The sequence below is a fragment of the Balaenoptera physalus genome (assembly GCF_965194825.1).
Source record: "Balaenoptera physalus genome assembly, chromosome: 21".
NCBI classification, from domain to species: domain Eukaryota; kingdom Metazoa; phylum Chordata; class Mammalia; order Artiodactyla; family Balaenopteridae; genus Balaenoptera; species Balaenoptera physalus.
Window position 1 is genome coordinate 38,223,407 of NC_138902.1, and position 19,782 is coordinate 38,243,188.

Below are 19,782 nucleotides of genomic sequence, written 5' to 3' on the forward strand. Positions count from 1 at the left end.
TTTTCTTTTAAAGTTTAATGGTCTTTTCTTACTGTGTCTCTAATTGATCCAGTTGATCATTCTAATTCTAGATTGGCCTTTTCAAGAGATTCAGGTCTTTATTTCTGAAAATTTTTCTTGGATGATTTCAGTATTACTCTGTCCCCTTGCTTTGCTCTTCTTCTTCAAGGGCTGAAGTTATATGTATGTCAGTCCTCCTTTACCTGCTTTTTATTTCAGCCAGTTTGGCTCTGCTTCCTTCTCCTTCTGCTTCACCCTGTTTTGGACTTAGCTCCTTCACGTGTGTCCCATTTCAGGGTCACCTTCCCTGAAGTGCTCTCTCTGTTCTCCCATCTATAGTAGAGCCCCCTTTGTTACTCTCTTTTGTGCTGGTATAACTTATTTGTTCATTTGTGTGTCTGTCTGTCTACCTACCAAATCATGCATTTTGGTCTTTCCATTATGATGTAGACTGTACGCACAACCTCCGTGTTTGTCATCTTCTGTAGTTGTGTTTCCAGTAAGCACCTAACACATAGTAGGTGCTCAGGAAGCATTTGTCCCAACAGCTGATGAACAGAGGAGATATCAGAGCTACAAGTAAAAGGTTGTATGGATACGTGGGTACAGAAAAATAGACCTTTACTGAAAGCTTGAAGTTAATGGAGAAGCTTGGGCAAACATGTAACCTGACAGCTGGGCACTCCTGTCCTGAAGTGAGGCCTTCAGCCAGTCCTGACGTGGGACCTCTCACCAACAGTTTTTCTCCTGCTATCCTGCTCCTTTGCTGGTCTGTTCCCTAATTTCCTTCCTCTTTACCCCCTTTCTCATCTCTGCCGCTGCTTAGCTCAAGGGACTCATAGAAACTACAAAGTAACTGTAACTGTACCTGAAGGCCATCTCTTAAGGTCTCTTTAATTTAATCACATTTTTAATACAAATTCTTTTCTTATTATTATTGTTTGTTGTAACACAATCAGATTTTAACTATTACATACAATTAATTACTGATTTTTAGATTTCCTTCTGCTATCTTGAAAACAAACTTTCTTTTGAATTAAATATATTTATATTTAAATGTGTGCTACTTTTAAAGTGAAAAATCCCTACTTAATCTACCTTATGCCTTATCTTCCAGCACTCCGCTCGGTTGGGGGAAACCTACCATTGAGAATTTGGAGTATATAGTTTCAGATTCTTTTTTACTGAGCATATAAAAAATGTGTAATCGTGCATGTATACACTCACATTAGTATATATACATCCAAGTAAATAAGTAGGTTTCTTTTTTCATGGAATGCAAATATGCTTTTTTAGTTAACAGTATAAGAGAGAACATTTTTCCATGTTTTTACATAGAGGTGTATCTTATTTTTTAAAACATATATTGGTCTTTTGTAATAGATACCCAGTAATTTATGTAAACTATCTCCTATTAATGAGTATGCAGTTTTCCATTTCTTTCTTCTTTTTCTTTCCAATCAGAAATAGAGCAACATTGAACCTTTGTGTACATTACTTTCTTGCAGAGGTATAAGTCTTTCCATAGGTTTAAATTCCAAAAATGGACTTTTGGGTTCAGAGGGCTTACATAGTTAAGCTTTTGATAGATGCTATCAAGTTACATTCTGGAAAGAATGTGCCAAATTCCGTTCTTTCTAGCAGTGTGAGTTATCAGACTTTTTAATCTTTCCTACTTTGTAGGTGAAATGGTAAAGTTGATTTCATTTGCGTTGCCTTGATTTTTAGTGAGCTTGAACTTCCTTTGACAGAACTTGGAGGTAACAGCCAAGCTGACCTTTATTTTTTGTGTCATGTATCCGTTCTTCTATCATTAACTGCCTGTGCAGACCATTGCTCGTGTTTTCCACTGAGGATGTGAACTTTCATGAAATACATAAGGTCACTAGGTGTCACTAGAATCCCGTTTTGTTGGGTTATTTCTGGGTGTGTTCTTTCTAAGAGCAGACAACTGTAACTGCAGTTGATAAAATTCTGATGTTTCCTTTGGACACACGTTTCCATATTGAAGGAAGAAGAAATAAAGGTGAAAGGAATGAAGGTCAGCTTGACCATCACCTCTAAGTTCAGTTGGAGAAGGTTGTTGAAGTTACATTTTTTAAACAGTCACAGACAAACAGAAAACTGGGGACACAGTTCTCAGGTGACATCCCTGCGTGTTTGAGAGTCCGCCCCTCACACCTGCCTTTAGTGCTTCCTACACACAAGCATGTTTCCTTGCACAACCACAATGCGGCCGTCCACGCTGATCTCACCGGCTGTTCAGTCACACACTTGACGGCCATCGACTCCACTCCAGAAACCCACGTTGTGTCCGGTTGTTGCATCTCCCCGTCTTTCTCCCCCGGAGCCCTTCCTCGGCCTGTCTTCGGCTTTCCTGCCTGTGATGCTGTTGAAGGCTACGAATGGGACTGAGTCGGGACTGTCTGGTGCTTCCTGGTGAGATGATCCGAGTTCTGCGTCTTGCAGGGATGACCTGGGACTGGTGATGGGTGGTCCCTCTCTGTGTTTGTTGGTGGTGCCTTCCAGGCCGCTCCACTGGGGTGAATGTGCCCCCTTGGCAGTTAGTCAGTGTGGCTTTTGACGGAGGGACTTTCACACTCTGTAAATAACTCTCCCTCATCACACTGTGTCTGTACTTTATCCAGTGGGTTATAATCCGTTACTATCATTGTTCCTTTTAAGGTTTGAATTGTCCTCCATTGGCCAGTGGTAGCCCGTTCAAGTTGACTTTTGTCATTGTCATTATTTTATCATTTCTCCATCGTTCCCTGAACACTTCTTTTCTCTTCTGACACAATTTAGTCCAGGCTCAGCTTGTACTTTCTCTTTCCCGGCCCTGCATGCAGCCTTTTCTCCAAGGAGCCTTGGTTCCTTTTAGTGGAAAAATTGTACTTGAGTCCAAAACCTGGGTGGTGGGCATGCTCATTGCCGAGGGGTGCTGGTCCCACGCCTTCTTGTGGGCAGAGTTGGTGATACGTACCTGTATCCGTGCCACGCATTTGTTTCTGCAGCCATCCGTGTATAACGAGTCAGTGAGTTCCCACGGACACCTGTGGTTCCAGCCCAAAGATGCGTTTCCCGCCAGCTCGTGACATGGCATTGCGAAGCGGTTTTGCTGTTTGACACATGCGGGGGAAAGGCCACTTGAGCACCAGACGCTTGCTTTGCTGTCCTGGGTGCCCCTTGGTCTGCGCAGCATTTGATGCAGCACTTGGGAGGCGGAGAAGGCAGTCATCCCCACCCCACTCTACAGGGGGTCTGCACTGCAGCCCTGGCCAGGATACTTGGTTTAAAGCCTTATTTCACTGTTGACAGCAGTATTTGTGATAGACCAAGGCATGTGTACTGGGATTTGACAAATTAAGGCGGGTCATCACACCAGTCACATAAATTGTCCCTACTTTGTGCCAGAGGTTTTTATTTCCCCAGCATGTTCTCTGATACGGTTCAGGATGGAGGTGGTCGGCCTTTTACCGGCAAATCCAAAGGCCCCGGGGTGGGCGTCCGGGGGCTCTTGGCGGAGGGGCCGCGGGGGTCAGCGCGGCCTGGGCGGAGTCGGGGCTGCGGGTGGAGAGCAGAGGGCCTGCGGGAACCGAGGCCTCCAGGCAGCCCTCGGGAGGCGCCTAGCGGCGGTGGGGCTGGGAAGGTTTCCTGCCGCCAGCTCTCCGTGTCTCCCCGGCATGGCATGCACACGCTCTCGTTCCAAGATCGGTGAGCAGCGGTGGGCACAGTGACGTGCCTGCTCCTGGGAGAGGACGGGGACCTGGCCGGGCGGGCAGAGCGGGCCGGGCCGGGCCGGGCCTGGGGCCGACCTGCTGCTGCGTGCGCATCGCGCAGGCGCCCGAGGGACGCGGCATCAGCTCCTGGGCGCCGCCGGCGCTCCTCCGTGCTCTGCTGCTGCGTTTCCCCTCCAGTGCCCCTCCCTCAAACCCAGGTCTGAAACTCCTTTTCTCCCCTTAAGGTCTCGTCCAATCCTGCCTCTCCTCTGGTCGCTTTCCAGCCAGCAGCCTGGAGCGCAGATCCAGGCCGCGGGCTGTGGCGCCCACCGGGCCGGCTGCTCCCCGCGTGCGCCGTCGGCGGTCGGTGCTCTGCCCGCAGCGCTGCCCCCCAACTTCTGTGGCCCCTCGCCTTCTCCCCTGTGCCGCTGGTAGGGGTGGGGACGCGACCTGAACGCTCTGTCAGGACTGTGTGCTTGGAGCCTGGCGCCTCCTCAAAGTTGCCCCGGTCCTTCGTCTCCCCTGAGCGCGCAGCCCTTCTGCTGGGCATCGAGACCCTTGTGCGGAATGACTGGCTGGCCGGGCTCGGGGTGGCCGGACCCGAGCAGGCGGGGCGGGCAGTGCCGCAGGTCCCGCCGGTCCCGCCGCTCGGCCCCGGATCCCAGGCAGGACTTCCCAGGGCAGGGCCCGCGTGCTGGGCTGAGCCCAGGGCTCTGAGAGTGGCAGCCGGAAAACGGGTGAAAGGCTCGTCCTGCTTTTAGGGGCATCTCTTGAAACTCTTCCCTTCTTGACCACTAGGTGGGGGATGATGTCATCATTGTACATTTCTGAAGAAAAGCAGAAGTGCAGCTGGTGAGCTTTTTCTGTTTATTCAGTAGATTTTGATTGCGCGCCTGATAAACGTGCTTCTGAGGTAGAGGCTTCAGTATTCTCCTGCGCGTGTGGGCGCACGTTATGTTTGTATCGTGGAAGGGCCGACGTTCAGCCGAGTGGGTTCAGGGAGTGTGTCCACGCCCGGCTCCATCCTACCCCGTGGGGGGCGGGTGGTCGGGAGCCTGGGGTCGGGCGCACCTCCAGCCCGATGGGTCGAGCCTTTCCAGGTTCCTGACTAGCAGAGGAGGCTGGTGGTTCTGTAAACTCGGGCAGATGGTCTTGTGTGAGCCTCCGTGTCCTCGGTCGTTCCGTGGGGGGAACGGTACTGCTTCCCCACCAGGCTGGAGTGAGGCTTCGCGGGAGCTGACTGCGCCTCATGATGCTGCCGGTTGTAACTTTCCCGTCGTCGTGGTGATGATGGGATGATCCCAGGTCTTCCCAGCCGAGTCTTCCATCCGGGTGCTTCCGGCCACCCCTGTTTGGCTATTTTGTTGCTTATAACAGTGGGAAATGGGTGACATTTCTCCTGAGCGGGAGGAGCTGGTAGACACTGCTTGAGGTAAAAATTGGTGATCAAAGGATTTTTTTTAAAAAAAGAGGCATCCTTAAGAAACCTCTCTCTCCTGGTCTTCTCCATCCTTGCTGCCCGTTTCTCATCTTTTTTCATTAGATCCATAATTCTGCCCAGCTCTTAACTGTAGGCTTCCTACAGGCTTCGGTGATTAGTTGGTTTTTTAAAAATCAACTTTATAAAAATGATTTTCGTAAGATGAAATATTTCCATTTTAGGTATATAGTTCACTGAACTTTGACAAAGGTACATACCCATGTTACCACCATCACAGTCAAAACACAGAGCATTTTCATCACCCCAGGGGTTCCTTTGTGTCCCTTTTTAGTCAGCTTCCCCGCCCACACTCCCCGCTCACCTGGTTTCTGTCAGTATTGATTAGCTTTGCCTGTTCCAGCATCTCGTATAAATGCAGTCATCCGGTGTGTATTATGTTGTGCCTGGCTTCTTTTGTTTAACGTGATGTTTTTGAGATTTATCCATGTTGAGATTTATCCATGATTTATCCATCATCCCCCATCAATAATTTCATTTCTTTTCTAGCAGAATAGTATTCTTGTGCATGGATATACCAGTTTGTTTACCCATTCACTTGTTAATGGACGTTTGGGTAGTTTTCAATTTTTGATTGTTACCAGTAAAGTTCCATGAACAGTCATGTGTGTGACCTTGTATATCTTCCTGCTCCTGGGTCATTACCCAGACTGTTTTCCAAGGCGGTTGTGTCACTTTACGTTCCTACCATCAGGGCACGAGTCTTCACCAGCACTTGGAGCTTGTCAGTCTTTAATTTTAGCTTTTCTAGTGGCTGTGTAGTGGTATTCATGTGTTGTGGTTTTTTTTGGTAGCGGTTTTTTGGGATAAAATTCAGCCAGTGTACAGTTCAGTGGTTTTTAACATACTCACAGAGCTGCGCAGCTACGACCACGATCAGGTGAAAGCTTTCTCATCACCTCAGAACAAAACCTTTGCATCGCTGATCCCTCTATGCCGCCCAGCCCAAGGTAGCCACTGGTCTACTTTCTGTCCCCGTGGATTTGCCTGTTCTGGATGTTTCATGTAAACAGAATCATACAGTATGTGATCTTTGGGCCTGGCTTCTTTCTCATGACCTGATGTTTTCAAGATCCATCCATACTGTAGCCTGTGTCAGAATTTCATTGCTTATGATCAAATAGTATTCCATTGTATGGCTGTCTCACATTTATCCATATTGTATACGATATGCAGATATTTTCTTCCATTCTGTAGGTTGTCTTTACACTTCCTTTACAGTTTCCTTTGATGCAGAAAGATTTTAATTTTGATGAAGTCCAGTTTATTTATTTTTGTTTGTTTCTTGTGCTTTGGTGTCATTTAAGAAACTATTACCAGATCCAAGATCACAAAGATTTACTATCTCTTTTCTAAGAATTGTATAGTTTCGGCTCTTACATTGAGGGTTTTGTCCATCTTGAGTTAGTTTTGTGTACGGTGTGAGGTCGGGGTCTCATGTCTTCTTTCTCATGTGATTGTCCCACAGTTGTCCCAGCCCCATTTGTTGAAAAGATTTACGTTGTTCTTTCCCCAGGGACTTGTCTTGACCCTCTTGTCAAATCTGGTTTTAATTATATTTTCCTGATGTCGAGTGCTGAACATAAGATAATGTGCTTAGTGAATCTTTGTGTATTGTCTTTGGTTTAAATCTTTTGCCCATTTTTTTTTTTAAAGTGTTTTTTTTTAATTAATTTATTTATTTTTGGCTGTGTTGGGTCTTCGTTTCTGTGCGAGGGCTTTCTCCAGTTGCGGCGAGCTGGGGCCATTCTTCATTGCGGTGCGCGGGCCTCTGACTGCTGCCGCCTCTCCCGTTGCGGAGCACAGGCTCCAGACGCGCAGGCTCAGTAGTTGTGGCTCACGGGCTTAGTTGCTCTGCGGCATGTGGGATCTTCCCAGACCAGGGCTCGAACCCGTGTCCCCTGCATTGGCAGGCAGATTCTTAACCACTGCGCCACCAGGGAAGCCCCATTTTTTTTTTTTAAATTGGGTTTTTGTCTTCATAATATTGAGTTGTATGTGATTTTTGTATATTGTACATACTAATTTCTTTGGTCAGATTTACATATTGTAATTATTTTCTCTCAGTCTGAGACTTTTGTTTTCTTTATTGTGTCTTTCAAACTATACAAATTTTTTGTTTTGTTAAAGTCCAGTTTTTCATTTTCTTCTTTTGTGCTTTATGTTTTAACATCCTATCTGAATATCTTTGCCTGCTTCAGAAGCATGAATTTTTTCGTGCATTTTCTTTTAGGAGCTTTAGGTTTAGCTTTTGCGTTTAGTTCTATGATCTGTTTTGAGCTTCTTTTTTTTTTTTTCTTTTTCTTTTTGGTGTGTATGTACACGTATGGTGTAAGATAAAGAGCTCAACAGTGTTTGTCTTTCTACAAACTACTCATTATTCAGAAAATATTTTTGAGTGCTTACTCTCTGCCAGACATTGGGGTTACAGCTCTAACTAGACAGGCATATTTACTGCCTCCCCGGAACATACTTTTAATGAGGAAGGCAAGTTTTGTAAGTGCAAGAAAGGTTTTGTAAAGGCCCTGGAGGGCACAGGAGGCCCCCTGGAGTGGGTTGCCCTGCTTGGGCAGAGCGCTTTTGGGGGGGCCAGGGGGCTCTTGGAGTCGGTGGGAAGCTTTGAGCTGAGGCAAAAAAGACAGCAAAGGAGCCAGTCTTTCCCTGAACTGGGGGACCGTGTCCTGGGGGCAGAAGGTCCGGCCCGAGGCAGGACAACGCCGGAGGGTCAGTGGCTGGAGTCTAGTGAGAGAAGGAAGCTTTGGGACAGAGACCTGCTCCTTCAGGACCTGGGTGAGGGATTAGAATTTTACCCACATCTGTCTTTATCCTAGTACATCCCCTAAGCGTCAGAGCTACGTAAGGGGTTGCCTGCTAGATGGATTTGCTTGGATGAGTCATCTGGGTTTAAATACGTCCAGAACTGAACTCATTCCTAACCGCTTCTAAACTCCATCTTCTGTCTCGGTCTGTGGTGCCGTTTTCCTGCCTGTTGTGTAAGCCAGAACCCTTTGGATCAGGGTGCTTAGTTTCCCATTGCTGTCCTGTTAGGAAGGGAGAGCTGGGTCCCACACACACCGCAGAGAGGAGAATCAGCTCGTCTTACAGGGCTCACAGCGAAAACACTAGCCCCTTTTTGTCCCAGTTCCTGTTCTCCGGAGGTGTCTCCTTTCCACTCCTGCAGCTCTTTCTAGAGCTCTGACTTACCTCCGGATTCCTCATTACTGTGGCTCCACCGCTGCCTTGATGTTCGTTTTTGATGTTGTCTAATGACTTTTTGGTGTGGAGGTGAGACTTTAGCTTTCCAACTAGCTGCCTTTGGGGGACACACCCCGACGTCCCCATGTACATGCATTTACCGCGTGCATATACTCTCCACACCCCCCTCCCCGTGATTCTTAGTCTTCTCATTATTCCAGTGTATGCGATCAATTAAATCAGTAGTTTTATTGACATTATTATGACTGTGAAAGTGGTTTTAGCTGAATCTGAAAATGCACCACAAATACATTTCGTTTCCTGCACATCTTTGTCCTGACGGAGCTGGGCCTGGTATCCTTAGTCCAGTGTGTCTTCGGTCCGCGGCATCTGAGAACAGAACCCATCACCTCTGCTCCGCTGGAGGAGCGAGTAGGGTGCAGCGGTTAGGAGTAGAGCTGCTGCTCTTCAGACCCACCCTGGCCTCCCTTGAGGTGCGAGGAGAGGAATCCGGACCCTTCTGGTCGACCCACCACCCCCAGCTGCAAGGCTGGGGTTTCCTGTTAGTTTCTCAGTCCCCCAGATTCTCTCTTACCTACTCTTTACTTCTGTTGGTTTGTGTCCTTTTGTTTTCCTTTACTGTCATTTGATTGGGGTTTGGTGGAGGGAGGAGAGAGACATGTGCTCAGCCCATCAGATCTAACCAGAGGTCAGGCGTGCGCTGTTTTTATTCCGAAGTGTTGCTCAGTTATGGGTCCCCAGCCCAGCCCCACAGCGTTGCTGAAATCTTTGGCGTCTCCTACCCCACTAGCCCTGGCTGGTCTTGGTGTCCCTGTCCTGGAACTCGTCCCTCAGAGGCACCTGTCCAGGGCCCCTGACACCTTCTCTGGCCCGGGAGCCCTCAGGACGAGGGTGTCATCTTTGCCACTGTCTCCTGACTCCTGTTCATTCACTTCACTCACACCGAGTGCTGGATGTTTTCCCGAAATTATCACCCTCTTCACTTCGCTGTGCTTTCGTCTCTGCTCCTCCTCCAGACAGAAGACCTGCGTCCTCCCACGTCTGCGTCCTCATCCGATTCAGCCTGGTGGTGGCCTCTGACCTGCAGCCTTTCGTGACCCTGTCCTGTCACCTGTGCCGTCTGGCTTGTGCTCCGCCTTGCGGCTCTTCTCTTGTCCCAGTGATTGTGCTGCCTTCTTCTTTTTTACATGTTTGACCATTTCTTTCACGTCTGGCCTAATAGAAGACAGTTGCATTCTAACATCTTCTAACATCCGCTTCTGCATCTGGCGTGTGGGGGTGACCCACGTCATGCAGCTTCAGCTCCACCGTGTGCTCTTGAGGGTGAGGAGTGGAGCAGGCGGGGGGTGTATGCTTATCATGATAGCAGTAGCTTTGACCTCGCGTCAGGCGTCTTCTGTGTTCACACTTTGAGATTCACAGCTGATGAGTGCTGTTGACATTTTGGTGTGTCATCTTCCAGACTTTTCTTAAAGTGAGAAATACTTCACTGTACAATACCATACACATGCACATTTCATTCTTATTTTAGAGACCTTTCTATATCATTAGGGATAGATTTGCCTCATTCTTTTTTTATTGCACTGTATTTTATTATATTTTCAGCTATTATTTGTGTACTAAATGTTGAACAGTAATAGTCTTATGAAATATAGTTGGAGACGGGGTTAGGGGCCTTATTTTAAAAAGACTTAGATTGGTGACATGATTTTGTAAACATGGGAGTGATTGATCTGGGTTATGGAGAGATGAATAAAATGTTTTAAGATGAATGTTTCAGTATTATATGAATGAATCAGAAGAGGAGAAACTGTAGGGAAGGAGATCATTTAGAAAATCATTGTAATTGTTTAGATTTGAGCAGCTGAGTGCTTAGAAGTGGGTAATGGTCGAGGGATTCCCAAGGCAGGTAGGGAGGTGAAGGGCGATGCGGGAGGGGAAATGGCAGATGTGAGGACAGACGGGCTGTGGAAGCAGGAGGTACAGCTCAGGGTCGCTGGGACCGCAGAGCTAGGTCTCCAGGTGATGGTGGTGCCTTGACAGAAACACACAGGAAGGAGAACTTGGTTTTGGAGGTTAGATAAGCTTTCTGGCCTCAATTTCTTTAGGACCCTTCTAGCTCTAGATTATTCATTTTATGGCCTGTTTACTCTTAAGTTGTGCCTTGAATAGCGTGTGCTTCATGAGTGCCACACAGTGACCATTTTGGAGTGTTTCATGTCTCACATTATTGCATAAAAATTGTACTTCCTGTACCTGCCTCTCACTTCTCTTCTGCTCTTACACTCAAAAACAGCAAATAGAGAAGGTTTTGGAAAATTGAATTTTTATTGCCTTTTGTGTTTGGTAATAAATGTACTTATTTTAAAGGACATGTCTGTTAGAATGACCTGTGTAGGGATTTCTTTCATTGCTAACTGACACGTGTGCAGATTTAATGTTGTGTGACTCTAATAGGAACATGCCCATTACCGTTTGTTTTGATCACACAGATGCAGGACAGCTGGAGTGCACATTGATGAATCGCTGTTCCCTGCAGCTAATCCCAGTGAACACCTACCAAGCCTGATGAAAAAAAAAGTAAGTACGGGACTTCACTGTGGACTCCGGCAATCGTCAGTTTATTCGTTTCTTCCTTCCTGGAAAATAAAACTTTCAGGAGTATGTTCAAGAGTTGTCTGAATACTGCTGTTGATGGTGTTCTTCTTCTCACACAGCATGTTTTAATGAGTTATAGAGCTTACTTTACCCCATGAATGCTTTGATGTAGTTTGTGATAAATGGAAGAGACCGTTTGTCCAAAGGAGAACTAAAAGTTGCCAAGAAACCAGCATCCTTTCAGGTGCTCTGGTAACTACCTCAGGATTCAGGTTGTTAACGTCTGTAGTAAAATACATTTGATCTGTTTGGCTGGAAAATCTCAAAAGTCTGAGGCAGAAATAGCCAAGTGTGCACAGTTATTTATTACAGAAAATCTGTGCAAATATAAAGTTGCTGCTTTCCTCTGAGGTCTGGTTCACATTTGAGCCACAACCCTTTTGGTTTTTTATTATTTGAAAGTTTTAATTGATTTCTGTATCTGAGGGTAAACTGTTCACTGTGACACATCAGTCACTTTGTTGTCACGTGAGAATCCCTGTTGGAGAGAAGATTTACAGACTTTCTCCACACTGAGTGAGGCAGAGGAGAGCTGTCGATTAGGGAAGACATTCCCGTGGATGTCTCCAAGTTTTCTGAAATAGTAAATCCTGTGTCTCCATCACATTTCATCTCAGACAAGCTGGAACGCACCCGTGCAGTGATGGAAACTCACTTGTCTCCGTCCAGATTGTGTCGGACGGTAGTGAAATGGAGCGTCTCATGACTCTGTGGTAGACCAGCAGCAGCTGGTAATACGTTGAGTGAACACAGATCAGGCATATCGCTCCTAATTTCCCTTCCCTCAAAATAAGCAGTTTTCAGTTTGACTTGGGTCCTTGCTGATCAGGTGGTCTTCAGTACATGTGCTTTGAGTGAACGAGGTTCTACTACGTTATGTGTACTGTTTGGTGGGTTGCTTTTTCTCCTTCACGTAACCGTGTGTTTTCATATCAGTGTGTGTACGCGGCTCCACTTCCTTCTGCTTTGTGTTAAACAGCGTGAATGTGGCTTGGATTCATGCACCCTTACATCATTGACGAGTTTTACTAAGTATGTTGTCTGTGTGATGTATTTGAGTTTATTTCTGTAAGCGGAATATCTAGAAAGGGACTTAGAGTTCCACCAACAGTGTACAAGGGTACTTTTTCTTAACACTGACCACTGCTGGATATTATTCATCTTTTAAATTTTTCCTAATCTGAAGCATTAACAATGTCTGCTCATACCCTTCACCACTTAAGGTTTTATTAGTCCCTACAAGCATTCCCTTTCCTTCCTTTCTCCAAATGCAGTTGCAGGTTAAACCTGACTCCAGACCTTATTCTTTTGGTCTTTGGGGAGGGTCTCTGCTTCGCTCCCCTCACTCTGCTGCCAGCCTGACCCTCTTGCTTGCTGTTCTTCAAACATACCACGTTTGTCTGTGTTTTAGAGCCATTGCATTGTCTGTCCCTCTGTCTGGAACACACTTTCCCCCCTCCATCCACAGACGGTTCTCTGACTTCCACAGGGCTTTGTACTGCTGGTCCTTTCTCACTAAACACCGGCTCACTCCCCTGTCTACAGTGGTAGGTCCTTCCCACCATGCCAGCCGTTCTGAGCCCCCGGCCTGCTTTTTCCGTGTTATAGTACTTGGCCCTTGCTAACATACTGCAGAAGTGCGGGCAGCCGGCCTCTCGCGAAGACCCCAGAACCCCGCGTGGCGGTGCTTCCGAGCCCACAGAGCGCCTGCTGGTCACCTGCCCCTGTTCTAACTGCGTTACCTCTGCCAGCGACGGGGCCCTCCCACTGGTGATGGGCAGTGTTGACGAGCTTTGGGAGTACAAACGCCCCGAGCGCCAGGGGCCCATAGTTACAAAGCAACGCTGTTAATTAGTGCCTTGCATGCTGTCCAGGTACTTTGGCAAAAACAGTTCAGGCCGGCTCCAGGCCTGCTGGAACTAATCCTCCTGACACACATACGATGTAGTTTACTTATTTGTTATGTGTATTTTCTGTCACTCCTTCATAGAGTATAAGCTCCCTGATGCAAGGATCTTTCTTTGTTTCCAGACCAGTGACTGACACACAATACCATTTTTGTTAAATGATGAACGAGTGCGTTACTAACAGATAGAGCAGGGTGCTGAACAAGAGCACAGTGTAGCAGCAGCCTTGACTGGCTAAGAAGTCCTTCCTTTAGACTGGGACGCACGTGAACACACTTGGGCTGGACGCCTAAAGAGGCCTGGACAGAAGACACGCTTCCCTAGCATCCTTCAGAGACCCTCGGGTGTAGGAGTAACCGTAGGTGAAATCGGTGTCAAGCTCAGCTTTTGTGTTTACGGTGGCGACCTGCCCAAATGGGCTCTTCCGCAGGGGACCTGGGGGCCTGCGGTGTAAAAAGTGCTAGGAGACGTGAGGACGGTAGGGTGAGACGGTGACCCGGACGCCACGTGTCCGAGGTTTCCTCATTCCCTACACTTTGGACGCGTGGTCACAGGTTTTGTTTTTTACTGGCTGAATGGAGTTGCTGTGATGTAAAGACAGTAAGACAAGATTAAATAATGGTGCTCTTCTTTGGTAGTTATAAAATAATTACTTTTGTGTTTTGTTACTGTGTCATGACTTTTGGGGGGGGGGAGATAGATGTAAAAGTAGCAAAAAATAAGGAAAAGGAGACTAATGTCGTTTAAGAATCTTCATGGAAACTAAGAGTGCTGGGGTCCTGAAAATGCCTCAGAAAACATAGCCACTTAGTGTGTAGCTCTTTATTCAGTCTGAAAATTCTGTCCATATTCTTAGAGTTATAGGAAGAATAAACATTACAAATTCACATATAGTGAAGAAATATCTCTTTAAGTAGGTTGTATTATGGATGTTACAAAAGATATCAGGAATGTGTACGGAAGGGTTCTTTTCCTGTCTTACACAATCGCAATACAGTATTATTTTTTTTATGTCCTTTTTGTACAGCGCAAGTGTATGCAGCCCAAAGATTTTATTCCTAAAACACCAGAAAATGATAAAAGACTGCAAAAGAAGTTTGAGAAAATGGCTAAAGAGCTGCAACAGCAGAAAACCACTCTGGGTAAGCTGAGAAATGTAGGGCAGTCCCTGGTGCTTGTGTCTGTACTTCTGAAGCAGCAGAACTGAGCAGAACCCTTAGCCTGCACGGTGCTGCCCGATGCCTTTCCAGAACATTGGCTGAACCCTTTGCCCTTGCGCTCGGGCATCCCACTGCCTGATGAATCGAGTCTCTCGGTGCCGTGCTGGTGCCTCCCTGACAAATCCCGCGTGACTGTCTGGTCTGCTGCCCCAGACAGACATGGAGTTCTCCTTGGCATCTGTCCGCCCTGATGCCTGTCACCCGCCTGGACCCCAGACCTGCTCTGAAGTGGTCTCCCAACTCCTCCTCTGCCCTCTTCGCCCAAGCCTGCAGCACCCCATGCGGGCGTCTGGCAGCGCCTTGGCTGGCCTTCCCGCCGCTGTGTCCTTAGCCTCTATCTCCCTGCTTCAGTCAGAAGGGTGTACATCCGAGCTCACGTGGACACCCCACCCGGGCTTTAACGGTCCTCAGTGTCATCCTAAGGAAAAGACACTTAGGGTAAAATCCTGTACTTCACATGTCCTACAGCCGCCCACATCCTCTCTGATCTGCCTGCCCTGCAGCCTCACCTCAGCTCTGCCCCTCTCTGCTGTCAGCCTTCATACCTCTGCCATTTGGCCATCTTTCCTGCACCAGCGATAGTGTATTTGAAAAGAATTCAGCAAAATGGTAATGATAGATTTTAAAAAGTTCTCTTTTTAGACCAAATTTATGTCTGAATTGTCTCTTAAAAACTACAACTATAAGGTATTAAAGATTCAACTAACGTATGTCTGCATGTTGCCAGAAGTGCAGTAAAAGTTGTGCAGGCCTAAGAGTTGCAAAGGAGAGGCTACTGAATGATTTGTTGTGGTCTGTTTTTTAAGCGGGGCCGGACAGCTGGTCAGGGTCCTAAAGTTCTTTCATTACCTGCAAGGTGTGGATTCCAGGAAGCACACCACTGTTCACCCCACCACTGAGCCCCTTATTTCATGGCTCAAGGATCCTCTGACCCCCTTCCTGCCGCCGAGTTCACGTGCGGGACTGTGTGTGTGTCTGTCAAAAGGGAAGAGGAACCCATGGAGTAGGGGACAAGGGGTGTCCTTAAGAGGAATCATATTGTTGAAGGAGGAAGGCATTTTTTTGAGATTAAAACTGGGTTTTTGTTTCTTTTCAGGTAATGATGCTCCTGTTCTCTTGTTCGAATCTAATGGCTCCCTGGTGTACAGTCCCCCAGTTAGAATCTGCAGTGGCCACCACAGTGCAGCGGGGAAGAGACTGCAGGCGATGCAGGCGAAACGGGAGGATCTTTTCCCCACCTGTAAGTGACACTTCGTATGATGGAAATTATGAAGTAGGTGAATACAGTGTGGAAAGGGTTTTTTTTTTCCTTTACATAATATTTTAGTGAATTTAGATTATAATTTTTTTTTACCTCTATCAGTGTAGGCTTTGTTGATATTTTCTTCCAGAAAATCTTATGCTTTGTTAAGATTTTTAAAGAGTATATTGGGTATGTAGTATTCTCCAGGTTTAAAATCCTGTTGTTCCTTTGTAATTTTTCATATATTCGGGATTTTTCTTTCTTTTTTTAAAAAATTAATTGGGCCCCTCTTTTGAAGGAGTTTGCTTTAGATTAAGTATCTAATGCTTCAGTTTATGTTTTCCTTTATTTCTTTTATCTTGAAAATTTTTAAGTAATATACAGGCACATTTTCATAAAACGTTGACCAGTAGTACATCGTTTGTAGTAAACATCCATCTTGATTCCCACCTCATTCTCCTCTGCCCCTGGGTAACCCGTGTTTTATGTTGATGTGTTTCTCCAGATCTCTTTCAGTGGGTCACATGTCTGTGTATACGTGAAAAAGATAAGGCTTCTGTATTTTTCTCTGTGGTGGTATAACTTTTCTTTACCTAAATTGGATCATGGCATACCTCTTATTTTCAGCTTTCTTTTTTTACTGAAAAGTGTATTGGTGTGGACCTACATCTTTTTTAAATTTTTTATTTTTAAAGATGTTGCATAGTAGTCTAGAGTGTTGATATTGAATCATCTGTCTGTTGGTGGATATTTTTCCATTTTTTCTTTCTTTTTTTTTTTTAATTTTTGGCCTCGCCTTGCAGCTTGCGGGATCTTAGTTCCCCAATGAGGGGATTGAACCGCAGGCCCCGGGAGTCCTAGCCACTGGACCACCAGGGAATTCCCCCAATTTTTATTTATTAGAAACAGTGCTGCAGTTTTTATTCTTTTTAAACTACACGGTATGGTGGTTCTTGCTTTTTATGTAGCCATTTTCCTCTCTGGACATAAGGCTTTTCCCCCCACTGTTTACTGTTATAACCCACACGCCAGTGGACATGCTTCTATATGAATCTTTACGTTCCTCTGTATTTCATGTATTGCAATAATAATTCATAAAGGCAGAATTTAAAAATTTTGGTAGATATTGTCAGATTGCCCTTCAAAAAGTTTGTGCCATTTTACCCTTTGCCAGTTGTTTATAAGAACTGCAGTTTCACACCCTTGGGAAACTAGATTGAGTAAGATACACGAACTCTGTGTTGTTTGTCATAATGCAGTGACTTTTGAGAAACAGAAATATTACGTTTAAGGTAGACAAATCTGTTCCGTTTGTCTTTTCCTTCTGGCCTCTAGGATTCCTGTGATGCTTAGAACTCCTCCACCACAAGGTGTCAAAATTGTTGTATTTTCTGCTATTACTTGTATGGTTTATTTTTAAGGTTAGTTGTTTCATCTGTCCTGAATTTATATCTGTATATTTATGCAGTGGGCACGTGTATCAGTTAAGGTTAGTTGTGGCCGCCGATAACGGATAAATGCAAAAACCAGTGGCCGCGCTTAGATAGAGTTGTGTTTCTCTGTCCTGCCAAAGAAAGAGGCCGGCAGGGTTTGGGGAGGCTTCCCGCCTGGCCTCCCCGGAGCCAGCTCCCTGCAAGCAGGCGGCCCCACCAGCTCCTGCCTCCTGCTGCTGCCGAGCGCCGCCGGCCAGAGCGCGGTCCTGTGGCTCTTCCTGCTTGCAAGCTAAGTGCGGCCATTTATGGCCCAGGAGCTGCAAAGGCAAAGCACCGCTCTGGACGAGCCAAGAACTACAGTACAGTTCTTTGTGTCTGTACATCTAATTTAATCTGCCAGTTTAATTTATAATGGGCAGTGGCATTCAGGATGGCATGGCTAAGGTGACTGCAGTAGTTTTAGCCTAGGAAGTAGGAAACAAAATACAAGTCACCTACAGGGCACTGCAAGCAAGACTGAAGTGTAGTCTTAACTAGGGTGTGTGTCTGCGCTCATAAAATCAGGGTCTGTTGTAAGAGGCAGGTGGGAATGGCCACTGAGCTAGGTAACTAGCAGCGTTCCAGGGGACTCTCCAGATTGTTTCGACAAATCATTATATATGTGTGCAAACTAATTTGCCTTGGACTTTATTCCACTACTTTGCAGTGTTAATTCTGCTACGTAACTGCCTCCCACAGTTAAGTTTAAATTCAGCAGTCGAAAATGTTATCTGTGTGCTTACCTTTCTTATCTTGGTTTATTCTCATTTTCTAATTGTTCACCTAAGTTTTCTCAGAAGTGTATCCTTTTCAGTCTCCTCAAAAAACATCTCTGACCGTGAGACCGAGATCTCTCTTTTGTCTCTGGTCTGTTGCATGCACAGCCTTTGAAGGTGACGCCTGTGGCCTTAGCTGTTGAATCGCTGATCTCCTGGATGTTGTTCTGTGAAACCTCCGCCCTCCGGACACTTGGGGCTGCATAGTTCTTTGTTGCTGGGGCCGTCCTGCACCTGGCAGAGTGTTCGCAGCGTCCCTGGCCCCTGCCCACTAGAGGCTGGCAGCATGGGGCCGTCCTGCGCCTGGCAGAGTGTTCGCAGCGTCCCTGGCCCCTGCCCACTGGATGCCGGCAGCATGGGGCGGTCCTGCGCCTGGCAGAGTGTTTGCAGCGTCCCTGGCCCCTGCCCACTAGAGGCCGGCAGCATGGGGCTGTCCTGCGCCTGGCAGAGCGTTCCGCAGCGTCCCTGGCCCCTGCCCACTAGAGGCTGGCAGCATGGGGCACAGTCCACCCCAGCCCCACCCGCGATGTCCAGCAGCATCCGCAGGCGCCAGGCCGCCCCTGGTAGAGAACCACCGCTCTGGTCATAGAGGCAGCTGTCTGTGATCATCATGAGAAAAGCCTTGATCATCGAGCAGTGAGACTGACTGAAAGGTTCTCTTTACCTGTATCGAGCTTCTGCTGAGGTCTAGGCCGGCCGACTTTCCAAGAGCCCTTCCAACTTTTATGATCCTAGGATTCTGTGCCTTTTTTATGGTATGATTTGTATAAATTATATTTTAATGATTCTCATCATCTGTAATAGATTTGAGTAAGAAGTCTAGAATAGCACGTATTAGGAATAAGTCCTCTGTGTGTGTGTGTGTGTCAGTGACACAAGAGTGGAATGAGTGGACCTAGTACTGGCTTCATCTACTACCAGAGATCAGAGCTGTCATTTAATGAGGAGTTTTGATTATGTTTTCAGCTTCCCAGATGGTTGAAAAGTCTGACGATAACACCGTTAACTCTCTGTGTGAAGCATCTTTGAACCTTTCACATGATACTTTGTGTTCAGGTAAAACTTTTTAACAAAAGCTTTGTTTTGTGCATGGTTTATTCTTTAATATCTTTGGTGTGTGTGGAAATTATTTGCCCACGTATCTTAAATAGTCGCCATCTTTTTATTTCATACCTGATGCATGCGTTGCCTGTAAGTTGGAAACAAGTGACGACAGTCACTAGCTCAGTTTCATCGTTGGCTGTGCTGTGGGCGGGCGCTGCTCGCGTGTCTGTATCTCGTCTGATTCTCCCGTTAGCCCCGTGACGCCGGCGCCGTCGTTGTCCCGCTCCTGCCGGTGAGAAAGCCCGGCCAGAGAGAAGTCAGACGGCTCGTAAGAGGTCACGCCATTTGTGAGCGGCTGACCGGGGCTCCGAAGTAGGCAGTCTGACTTCAGAATTTACTCTCTTATGCCGTGTCCTGCTGCTTGCCAGCCTTTTGAAAAGTGAGCTAAGCTTATTCAGCTGCTAAAATTAAACATGTCCTATGTCTCCAGCTGCCGACTTAGAGACACGCAGCACCACCCGCCCGCTGGGCTTCTCTCTGCTCCCTGGGGGCTGCCCCTCTCCTCCCTCTTTAAAAGCAGAGCCCTAGTGGTGTCAGTCAGTAAGTTAAGACACCTCCGTTGCCTCTGGTGTGGAGTTTCTATAAACTGGGGCTCCTCCGTCTGTTCAGCAAGCGCCGAGCCCCTATCAGAGGAGCCAGTGCTGGGCGAGCGGCTCCAGATTCCAGAAAGCCGTGTCTGTGCTGGGGGCGTCTAGGCCGGGGAGGGGGGCGGATAGGAGTATAAGCGCAGGGTGCTGACACACACGCTCTTCAAGGTTTGGGTGCAACTCTGGGTGGCAGAGGAGGGCGTGGGTGACCAGAGCTGGTGGAGTCTGGGAGGATTTGCAGGGGTTCTGACGTCCGAGGTGGGTTTCGAAGGAAGGGTAGTGTTTATCCAGGTTAGAGCGTGCAGCGGGGGGAGTATAAACCCAGCTTTCAGGAGCTGGGCGGAGCTTCGCGTTACCCTCAGGAGACGTGTAAGAAGTTGTG

At 47.0% G+C, this 19,782-nt stretch overlaps 1 protein-coding gene across 13 annotated transcripts in view; it reads left to right on the plus strand.

The window, feature by feature from the left end:
• Window positions 1-19,782, plus strand: part of MCPH1 (microcephalin 1) — a 348,745-nt gene that overhangs the window by 12,690 nt on the left and 316,273 nt on the right. For all 13 annotated transcript variants that reach the window (XM_082444090.1, XM_082444086.1, XM_082444091.1 and 10 more), the window contains exons 4-7: window positions 10,926-11,013; window positions 14,026-14,140; window positions 15,315-15,458; window positions 18,676-18,765. In XM_082444090.1, coding sequence (XP_082300216.1) covers window positions 10,926-11,013; window positions 14,026-14,140; window positions 15,315-15,458; window positions 18,676-18,765 — 437 coding nt within the window. The remainder of the gene's footprint in view (window positions 1-10,925; window positions 11,014-14,025; window positions 14,141-15,314; window positions 15,459-18,675; window positions 18,766-19,782) is intronic.